Source organism: Bombus bifarius, unplaced genomic scaffold (assembly GCF_011952205.1).
Source record: "Bombus bifarius isolate JDL3187 unplaced genomic scaffold, Bbif_JDL3187 scf7180000009243, whole genome shotgun sequence".
NCBI lineage: Eukaryota > Metazoa > Arthropoda > Insecta > Hymenoptera > Apidae > Bombus > Bombus bifarius.
In genome coordinates this window covers 2,639,966-2,652,046 of record NW_022884989.1, presented here as the reverse complement: position 1 = coordinate 2,652,046, position 12,081 = coordinate 2,639,966, and the positions used below count along the sequence as shown (strand labels likewise).

The window sequence follows — 12,081 nt, the reverse complement described above, 5'->3', positions numbered from 1 at the left end:
CTACCACATCAGTCAAATTGACTGGCTTTACAATTTTATTTTAAAATTCTTACTTCGTGTTATATTTTTTTCCGCAATGGTGTAATGACTTTCGCAACGATAACTGAAAGAATAATATAATAAATTTTATTTTGTTTTTTATGTATTCAAACTCTAAAATAATTTTGTATCAAGGCTACTCATACCAATAGCAGTCAAAATGACTGGTACTTGTCAAAGTGTATGATAAAAGGGTCCTGCGATCAATTTATCGAACCCCAATTAACCAGTTTCCTCGTTTTTTAAATTTTTACCGCGTATCATTCGATATGATGATATCAGTTATCAGGAAAATTCCGGATCGATCGCTAGTTCGCTAGATGCTAACGCTAGAAATATCACACCAATTAAAATGACTGGTTCTACAATTTTATAAATGCGTCAACCCTCGTTTAGGGATGATGGTCTCAGACGGATTAATAATGCCAAAAATGTACTACACAACGTGGAATTGATTCTGTAAGGAAATCTGTAATAAATCAATAAATATAAAAATATTCTATTATTACGTATTTTTTAAGGACCAGTGATTTTGACTGGTTTTGGTAGAAATAGCTTCGTGTTAACTATCGGTAGTTCTAGTGTTAAATAAATCTAAAACTATTTTAATATCAATTCTAAGTATAATCTGAGTGTTCCTATATATTTATTTCGGCGATTAAGATCCACAATTCTCAACAGCAAGACACAGATTTTTACTACTAATCGATTTTCTTGTAGAATACGGCGTTGCGTTCGATAATAAACGAAATACAATGCAGCGATCGAACGTATTACAGATACTGCGATATCGAAAGTCGAGGACTTGCGTTAAACAACGGAGTTAATATTATTAATATACAGGGTGGTCGGTAACTGGTGGTACAAGCGAAAAGGGGGTGATTCTACGCGAAAAAAGAAGTCGAAAATATAGAATACAAATTTTTCGTTCGAGGCTTTGTTTTCGAGAAAATCGACTTTGAATTTTCGCTCGGTACGCGTGCGGTGCGTTATAACGGATCTCACTGTAGATCGTTGTCTCGATAGAAAAATAAAAAAAAATGTTTATTCTATATTTTCGACTTCTTTTTTCGCGTAGAATCACCCCCTTTCCGCTTGTACCACCAGTTACCAACCACCCTGTATATTTTATATTATTTGACATGTTCTACCGTCGTGAACCACGTATTCTCGAGAAACAAGCAAAATGAGCAACTAAGCGTAAAATCATACGTCGATCGTCCACTTACGACAGAAATTCCACGGTACGCTCTCCCGATCAGATGGAATGAACAATGAGCGACGTGTTTTTCCATCGGGACAGAAACTCGCTCGAACGACCAAACCGTCCCTCTAATCGCCGTTTCAATTATCTACGTAATTATTATGCTGACGCAATAAATTAGTATCGATACCGAACGTAAATGGAATAAGATAAGAATCGGCGGCGATCGTTCGAGAAATATGCCGTAGAAAGCACGAATAGCAAACGGCAGGACATTTATAGTAGCACGAAGAATGGGAGGTTTTAATTCGAACGCGTATCTTTTATCGCGTGTTCTGTAACAATGAGTCGATTTCACGAGCACGTAAGCGTTTCAGACCGGAAAAATGTTTTATCCTCTGTCTGTCGTTTCTCATCGTTGAAGAAATTATCAGAGGAAAAATGAAAGATACGTCGAAATTACAGACGAGCTACGGATATCGAGTTAACTCGCCTTTCTTACTCTTAGTTAACAAGATAATTATACCGTGTTTGGAAAAAGAAACGAACGTTCTTTCTTCTATCTCTATTTCCCTAGCGTTTATAATTATTTTCCCACTTACTTGGCCAATCGCTCGCGCAATTTCATCGCACCATACGATCCAAGCTGATTTACCAGCTGACCCATATGTATCAGGTCGTCCGAAAAGATTCTTTCGTTTTATAAAGAAACAATGGATGCGTAACATTTTCCGATTTATATTATTTTATCGAATTACGTATGATCCATTTTGTTCTATCGAGATAAAGATCGCAACGTTTGATAGATCAGGTTTCATGTTTGTATAAAGATGCATCGTTGTAAAAGGCGTGTCTGTAAAAGAAAGACACTTTCCGGACAACCTAATATAAGCGATAATCTTTATGAATATCCGGTAGGATACGAAAATTGCTATCGGAAAAATTGCACTTTGGGTGATCGATGTTTTGTAATATAATCATCGATCGTAAACATAATTCTTGTACAATGTTTCGCAAGTAACATAGTAAACCTATTAGTTCGTTGGCAACGATCGTTCTATAGGATGGTTGGTAATCGATAGAAACAGGGCCAGAGTGGTTCTACGGCTCGAGACGAGGCGAAGCTCAAGAATGACAAAATAACGCCGAAGACTTGTTTTATTTTTTTAAATAATCGAATTTCAAATTTGTCACGTGTACGAGAATTCGATCGATTCTCGACTGGGCGAGAACGAACGATTCATCGACGCAAAGTTATTCCACATGCGAAAATAAGTGGAAATCCACTTTGTAATTATTACATCCACGTTTATGGTTATCCTAAATGTAACGAGCGTTACGAAATGACCGTGGAATGAATTTTCGATACGAAGGAATACCTATCTATATTCTACTCTATAGAGTACAGTAAAAAATCAAGAAAGATTCAAAAAACGGAAGAAAAGCATTGCGATGAGTTACCATTTTCCTTATATTACCGATATTTATGCAAATATTCTGTTATCACGTACCGTGTAGCTCCGTTCGAGTCGCAAAATTGATACGTACACTCGAGCAAACTTTCCGATGATCGGCGTAACGAGGATAAAATCCAGGCCTGTTGATTTCGCAGCAGGCTACAACGCGGGGCCACGCAGGCAGAACGAGGAATTTCCTTGGCAACCGGGAATTCAGATTCGTCGTTACAAATGAGCCTGGCTATAATTAGTTAGATGGTATCGTGTGAGAAGGTGTGCTAGAACGCTGCCGGCGCGGCGCGGCCCGACGTACCCGTAACCGCGTGTACGCTCCGTGTAGATGGTTTGTCTAACGACGCGAAAAGGCAATAGCCTCGAACGAGCAAATCGACATCGCTGCGGAAACCTTGCCATTGAAACGTTTACCGCCGCCGCCTTCGCCTGTCTACTCTACTACGCATTCTACGGTGACGCCACGTTACGAAAACAGAGACGCTCTTTCAAGCTCGTGAATGAATCTAAAATAATCTTCAAGCGTTCGTGGAACGAAACAGGGTACGAAGGAATCGTGACTGATATTTCTGATTGCGAGATACGTTTAAATATTGTAGGCTCGATCGAGTTGAGATAGGATGGTGAGAAGTGAAATTAAAGAATTTAAAGAATTAAAGAAATTCAAAAAAAAAAAAAAGAATAGATACGTGTTCGTTGATCTTCGTTATATCGTCGTATAATACGAAAAGTATCTACTGCAGCTCCTAACGAAACGAATATTCGTAAATATGCAATTCAATCTCCAACGAAACGCAATTCCCAAATACGTAATTCTGAAATGATCATTTTTTATTGATCTCGTCGGATACCTCGAAAAATACGATAACTGATAAAAATTGTAATATACGCGTATCGTAAAACGTGGCAAATCGACGTTATTAAACCAGTTAGAAGACTTCTATATTTAGAACGTATACAAAAGGAGCAGCTCGTGATAGGAAGTGATCTTAGGAAAAAAAAAAGAAGGAAAAGGAAAAGAAAGAAATCGATAAGATACTATTTTCACATAGTTCCATGGGAAGTGTCGTAAAGAAGAGACGGCAAACACGAGCAAGGTTACTTCCTCCGCATTCTCGAAAAACGCAGACTCGCGCTAATGAGCTCGTTACAGAAGCGGCATTAGGAGATGTCCGATCTCTTGTAAAACATCCCACGATCAGGACTTGATCAATGAAGTCCAATGTGCTTCGACTGTAAAAAGTGGCCGAGGAAACGTTCATTCTTGCAATTATGGCAGCAAACGCGAATAACGTAGCAAACAGAGTTGCACGAGTATCGTTGCAAGAAACGCGTTATTTGCGTGGGACGAGTAACGTCGTGTATCGCAGCCGAAGCTAACCATTTGACGTTAAAAATTATCCAACGAAATGATCAGTAAACGCTAACCTCATCAAACCCGGTCAAATGACCGCTTCCAAAAGTTTATTTAAGATTGTACATTCGTTGCCATTTCTTTCGTTCGTCTAACTTTACGTAAATTCTTACAGTATCTGATTAATCAATTTCTCAATTTTTGTTAATATAAGATAATGTGAATATGGCGTTTGAAATAGAAACGAGATAAAATGACGGTAGAACATGTAAAATAATATAAAATATACAGGGTAGTTGGTAACTGGTGGTACAAGCGGAAAGGAGGTGATTCTACGCGAAAAAAGAAGTCGAAAATATAGAATAAAAATTTTTCGTTCGAGGCTTTGTTTTCGAGAAAATCGACTTTGAATTTTCGCTCGGTACGCGTGCACTTTATCGCGTCTCGTTATAACGGATCTCACTGTAGATCGTTGTCTCGATGGAAAAATTAAAAGAAAAAAATTTTTATTCTATATTTTCGACTTCTTTTCTCACGTAGAATCACCCCCTTTCCGCTTGTACCACCAGTTACCAACCATCCTGTATATCGAGCTCCGGCGATCTGGACCACACGAAGATTCTAGGGGTAAGCGACAAGCTTCTTTGACTCTGTCCACAGCCCTCTTGTCAGAGGACTGTCCATCACCCCGTCTGCTAAGTAGCCAAATCCTTCTAGAAAATCCTTATTATCGCTTTCCACGTGCCACGGGACAACGTGAGCTCGAGAGTCCTCGAGTCATCGGCCCCGTGCACGCGATCCTCCGCGGCGGAAAACAGGAAGCGTCGGGCTCCTTGTCGGAAACCCCGAAACTGCAACATCCGCGACTCTTTGTTAAAATCGCGGTAGTCCTTAAGACTGTCACCGCTCAAAGCCGCTATCGAGCCAAAATTCTGATAACACGTTTATAGTTTAACACCATCGGCGATAGAGAATCCTTGGAAATAGATGGACGGCACACGATGCGTCCACCTTGACACGTGCTGCTGCTCCTCTATGGAGGAGCTGACGTTTTTGACAAACACAATCGTAATTTTAAAAGATCAAAATATTAGGTTGTTTTCGTTTTATGAAGAAACAATAGACGCGCAATGTTTTTAGTTTTATATTATTTTGTCGAATTACGTACGATCCATTTCGTTCTGTTGAGATAAACACCGCGACATTTCACAGACTTGCTTTCACGTTTGTGTAAAGGTGCACTGTTGTAAAAAACACGTTTGCGAAAGAAGGACACTCTTCGGACAACCTAATATATTTATTCGATTAAATTACAATATATGAGAGGGAAACAGAAAAAGTATTTGTGTTAACAAATAAAAGAGAAAATGAGAAATGTCTGGTTTGTAAACTCGCAGACAGTAATTGCAAATTTTTACCGGTGACGTGCTTAGTAATTGGCAAAGGCTAAATTGAGGATAGAAACGGTTAAAAATCCTATACTTGTACAGAAAACGTCTATGTTACAATTTTAAAGATAAGCTTTACCGAAAGATTATTTCATTCGCTGTATATATGTCCGCTGCACTGATCTAGTCTGCTAAAATACGAATTTGTATTAAAATATTATACGTATCGAGTTGTTACTTTCATAGCTTGTTATACCATACTAGTTGGCTAACTCTAACAACTACTTGTCGCTATTTATTCGATAGACGATAAACCAAAGCAGGAGGGGACGGTAGATGAAAGGAAAGACGATTAAAAATGAAATTAACACGTGGTTATTTACGCGAGAAGCATTAGTCATGTCGTCGGTTAAACGCCTAAACACGATATAATCGTGTATCTTACGAATCGTTAAGTAAAACGCACCATCAAACGAGCCTTTATTCCGGCAGATTTAATCGGCAACAACTCTTTTAATTGCAATCACAGCTCTTTTGGAACGATGATGAATCGCGCATATACATACTGCGTGCGTCATTCGTGTAAACACACGCCTCCAAACGAGATCACTCATTTTTCACGAGCGTTGAAAAATTTACGAGGGCACGCGTTCTACCGTGAACCGGAACGAAACACCAGTGTGAAAATACAAGTTGAGTTATAACGCATTCTTCCTTAACAACTTTTTAGTAGAAAATCAGAAGATCGGAACAAAATTTACATAGCGAATCTCAAGTTTTTCGATATGCAAATCTTATAACATCGTATGGTAACTTATCGAAAATATCAAACCTAATATTTAATACGAATGAATAAAATTATCAACAGATACGTGTACGATCCACGTTTGTCGATTTGAGAGAATATGGAAACTACCGCAGTCGTAGCAAAATTGTACAAACATATGTGTAACACATATACGTATATCGATGATCTTAAAATATCGAGAAAATTGAATAAAAGATATTTACGTTGTAAATTTCTAGCGAAAAGAAAACAATTTATCCATAAAATATTTAACGAGAAATAAATTATAAATTTACCGATATATACCACTTATTCGACAAATTTATCGACCAACCAAAAACTTTTTCCATTAGACGTTCTATTCTACATAGTACCAGGTATTCCTTCCGAGTCTCGCAGCCTGCCGGTTGTAAATGACTTTTAAGAAGGACAAGACAGGTGCGTGTACCTTCGCACGCCTTAATATATCAACTATACTATAGTATACACTCGGGGTCTCTCACGGATCGGTTATTCCGCATTTGTACACCCACGCGCGTCGCGGATGTAACTAATCGCATTCCACGATTAGAAAATCCGGGCGTGTCCTCGACAGTACGATGCACATGTTCCGATAAACTCTGGTATTTCGCGGGCATGTTCTATGCGTTTCCGCTCTGGCCAGAGGACGGAATACGATCGTAACAAGATGCTACGCGTCGAACGCCGGTTCTTTTTCCAAAAATCCGACTCGTTGTTTTAGTTTCCACGCACGCTATGGGTTGCTGGCGATTGGTGCGCGACGAAATGTAGCGTAACGCGATCGCCAGAGATGTTCTTTAAACAAACGAATATTCGCTTGTGTCGATAGAAATCCTGCTGACTACGATGCTAGTTCTTTGCTTCGTCAATTTGTTTGTAGCGTACAAAGATTGATACTATTAAGATATCTGTACGATATAGACAGATACGCATAACGCGGGCAATCGATTAGAAGATGATCCTACATGCGGAAGTAAGTCGAAAACGTAGAATAAAAATTTGTATCTTATGAATCGAGAGTTAACATTAATATATTATAATACTAAGACAATTTTTATCTCTTCCGTCATGCTACTCTTTCCAACGCATCCAAGCAAAGTTTCGCTGTTAACGTAAATTTCTTTCCCCTGGTGTTATTATGATAATTGTTGAACGAAGCATTTGAAAGTCTATGCGTATTTCTGTACCATTGCTACTTCGTTTTTAACGGTAAAAGATTTGTACGAAAACCTAACAAGCACCCTGCGCGCGTCATAAATAATTCAAACGCATGGATTAATAATATTCGTAAAATCGATCAGAAATACATACGTGAAATCTATCATTTTTCCGATATAAAACGCAGATATAAAGGAAATGCATCGTGTTCGAGACGGACAAAAATTATAATATCGTTTTGGAATCTGTACGAGCTACCAGCGTCGACGTTATCGTTTCTCATCGGAAGATAATACGGGAGAGCTGCGTGGAAAATAATAATAACTCGGAATTACGCAGCTATAACGGAACAAGAAGAAAACGGTTATGTACATATATCGCGTGCTGAATATGCAGCATTGTCGCCATGAATTATTCGCCTCTGTTTACTCGTTTATTAATTTAACTCGGTTGAACCACTCACCTCAACGACGAAGTAAAGAGGATCACCAGGAAGGACTTGAACGGCGAGGTAGCGGCTGGCGGACACCAGGGGTTGAAGGCAGGACCGCGCAGCCGTGACACCGCTACCACGCATGCTGCATGCTTCATTTCGTCGCCGCTACGCCCAGCGTCCTCACTGTAATCATATCAGTAAAAAAAGAAAGATAGCTGGTTTCACGTAGTTGTTCGTATCGCAAGCCAGCATCGAATAATTTCTAAACGCGTGCTTTTAACCCTCCGCTTGCGACGAGGTATAACGTACCCTAACGATTCTGAAATAAAAGTACATATTATCGCTTTCTTGTTAAATATGTTTACAATTAGCGTTACGATATCTTTCTCCTGCGTTGCGCTTCTGTTTCGGCAAGCGTAAGCTACCGGGGTACTAAATGCAGGCTACACGTCACATTGCTTGTTTTTCGTACGAAGGTCACAGGAGAAAGACACAGGGGATGAACACGTTCTTGTTGATTTTCGAATTTTTATTTATTCTAATTTACTTTGTGATTCTAATGATTTTACATGAGATAGCGTAACTGAGAACGGAAGCAACTTGCTAGATTCGAAGATGCGTCTGTTAAAAATAACTGATAAGTTGACAACAAGTTTTGTAGAAGCCAAACGTACGATTATTGTCAAGAGAAAATACGCTTTAATATCCTCGATATTTTACTATTACGATTACGAAAAATATTTTCTATATTTTGAGAGGTATGAAAGAACACGTGTCCAGGCAAGAAATTTAATATTACGCCAAAAAAATTATACGTACAGTACATAATATAATTAGCGAGTATCAATGTCGAGAGTAAATCGATTAACAAATCATTCTGAAAACCCCTGCAAGTTACAAACTTCTGTTTAAACGACATCGTTGTATAAGCAAATGTCACGTTGCTCGCACATCCTTTTTCAAGGTAGCACGAAAACCTCGCATTATCCGTATATTTAAAAAGACATCAAACCGAAATATCATGCAAAAAAACCAGCGGCGATATCAACAAACCATACGAAATGAAAAATCGATTAAGTAGCCAGGTAGCGTCACCGATTACCGAACAGATCCTCCGTAACGTTCTTCGAAAATAGAGAAGACGACTACCGGGATTACTTGACGTCAGGCTATTAGAGCAAAGAATCACGTGGCAACGAAGATAACAATGTACGAAAGAGCCGAAGGGATATGCAAATGGAAACGGTAACCGGTCGCACAAATCACAGTGGCATTTCCAGAGATTCCAGCCGGTAGAAACGACAGAAAGAAGAAGAAGAAGAAGAGGAAGAAGAGGAGGAGGAGGAGTAGGATGAAGAAGAAGAAGAAGAAAAAGAAAAGGCAGAGAAAGAAGAGGAAGAGGAAGAAGAAAAAAGAAAAGAGAAAAGACGAAGGAGAAAAAGAAAAAGAGCGAAGCCTCCGCATACGGTGCACAATACGTGTGCTGCATCCCTTTTTGGATGTTGGTCCACGGTAAATCACAAAATCGCTCCCGGCATTACCCTATTTTCATCTCCGTGGAACAAGAGGCAAGTCGCATGGACGGAGAGCCGAGAAACGGATGGTCTCGCTCGCGCCGCTCATAAATCGGCCGGACAATAAGTCGTGCAAAAAAATGCCACGCGGAGTGCATCAGATCTACCGTGGAATTTCAAGCCCTCTGGAACCGATTAATTGTTTCGATTTCCACGGAACCTCTCCTCGAGAGCATTCCATTGCGATTATATATTTCATATTTTATATATGTATCTTATATTTATATATGCGAAGCTTAACGAAACGTTATTACATTTTTCATTCGTTATTACTTTTCCATAAATTTATCTTTTTGTTATCGTCGAAGTATGCGGTTTTGCTTCTTGATAATTCTAGCTGATCGTTACGCGTTTATTTATAAAACAGGTGATATGCAAAACGCGAGAAATATATGATATTAATTAAGATTTAAGGACGCGTCAATTGTGAGATTACTAGCAACGCTATGGGAAGTCGGGTGTGACGTGGTATTGTTACACGTTATACTGTTCAATGGAATATAGCCTTGTTCGATTACCAAGTAAAACAAATGGCAGGAATTAATAAAACGAAGTTATCAAACTTCAAAGAAAGAAGGAGTAATCTTGCAATAATTTCCTTGCAACGAATATTTAAACATATCCTGCTGGAAGAATCGCACTCCACTTCCGCCTTGGAATAGGTTTCTTCACGAATTCCCCAAAGACTTATCGATCCTCGAACAAGAGGAACAACAAAAGGAGAATCAGCTTTATAAATAATTTCCGTAATCTTCTTACAACGAACGTTTAAAAGCACCCCGACAAAAGATCGCAAATTTAAATTTCCATATTTCAACAGATTCTTCACGATCCTCTTAAAGACACAATTTGCAACATTGTTCCAGCTACCCTATTATTATATATACTAAGCCCGCGTCTCGAAACGGTTTTCTTCTCCTCCTCGGCTTGGTTATTTTGGAGTCGTCCCATGATTCGACCAAGTCGCCACGGTAATCGACGAAATTGACTAATGGACGATCCGCGAGAGAGCAGAAAGGAGGAGAAACCATCTACCCGCGGAGGGATGATCGATGGGATCCATTACCGAGAGACGCGTGCAATCCGCCCACACCCCGAGGAGCCTCCACGTTCTGTCCCTTTTCCTCGATCCTCTTCCCTCCCCTCCCCCTCCCGCCATAACCCACCACCCTCTTCTCATGGTCCGTTCTTTTCCTCGTACATACATACATATATGTACTCGTAGCCAGAGTTGTCTATTTCTCTTTCTCAGGTGCCTCTCGGTTTGCAGCACGTTGATGCATTTACTCGCTTACCGGTATAACTGCCGCGCCATTATAAAAGCCGGTCTCTCCTTCTCCCTTTGCCTCCTCTGCCTCCCTCTTGCCGCCCTCTCCCTATCCCCGTTCCAAACTCCTTTTTCTCTCTTACCCTTCTCTACCATCCCTCTTTTTCTCTGTCTCGTATCCTTGTTGCTCTCTCGGCCGTTCTTGGACCCCGATAGCCAATGCATTTCGCAGCCGTTCAACCTGCGTCCCTGTTGCATTCTCCTCGCGATCACCGACCCCGTGTACCGACTTCGAAGGAAAATCACGGAGAGTCAATTTTTGCGCGTCAGGCCTACGGATCTCCGGATGCTCGATGCTCGATGCTCGATGCTCGATGCTCGAGAAGAGGCTTCGAGTTGCGGATAGGGATGAACCGTGTTTGTTGCGAGTCGTGATTCATGGCTGTGGTGAAATGGGTGTGGGTAATATTCTAACGTCAAGTGTCGGATCCGAGAGGAGAAAAGGTGGAAATTCGAGTTATCTCTGCACAGAGCACGTGCTCTTATAGAACGATTTTTCGCTGTTGGTCGTAGCATGTTTGTACGTACAATGTTGTCGAATCTTGCCGAATTATTTAATGTATGAATTTATAAACCTATAATGGATGTTCAATTTTTATATCTGCAAACTTTCTCCTCTTACAACGTTTTCCATATTTGTACGTGTCGTTTTCTCGGCGAGATTATCTACGTAAGAATGTTGGTACGGGGAAACAAGAAGATTCAAACGTGTTTTAAGTAATTTGGACAAGTTGCGCTTTTGAAAGGATTAGAGGCAGCGAAACAGTTTGTAAGGAACACCAAGATGGCATCGAATCAAGCACGATATGATATTAATTCTACGTTTATCTATCTATGCTTTCCGCTGCACTGATCGATATAACGCTTCACTTTCTAAAAATCAATATGATGTTTTTGTAATACATTACTAATTACCCAAGCGTCGCGGTGGCCGGACTGAGAAGACTATCTCAATTCCAATAATCGATGATAGTCATTTTAATCGAGTTATAACAGACATTCCTTACGGACTCGCACAGTTATGCTTTAAGCTCGCCTAACCCTCGTTTATATGTACTAATGCTAAAGCGTACGCTGTTACGAAGACAAAATTACAAGCAAAATTCGTCGTAGTGATATCGACAGTTTCTCGCGAATATCTCGGGAAGTATGGTCGATCGACGGTTGCATATACAGGAAAAATGATTCAGAATGTCGAGCTACGCTAATATATTCATATTGATTTATCATGGTAATTAAAATTCATCCTCCTTTATCCTGGGAACTAACTATAACATACATACACGCGCTAGTAACATGCAAAAATGCAAAACAACAACTTAAA

At 39.8% G+C, this 12,081-nt stretch overlaps 1 protein-coding gene across 1 annotated transcript in view; it reads right to left on the bottom strand.

Moving 5' to 3' along the window:
• LOC117214868 (protein expanded-like) overlaps nt 1-12,081 on the bottom strand; it is a 121,928-nt gene that overhangs the window by 49,870 nt on the left and 59,977 nt on the right. Inside the window, 2 exon segments of the mRNA XM_033461251.1 lie at nt 7,884-7,979; nt 7,982-8,039. Coding sequence (XP_033317142.1) covers nt 7,884-7,979; nt 7,982-8,011 — 126 coding nt within the window. The 5' untranslated portion in view covers nt 8,012-8,039.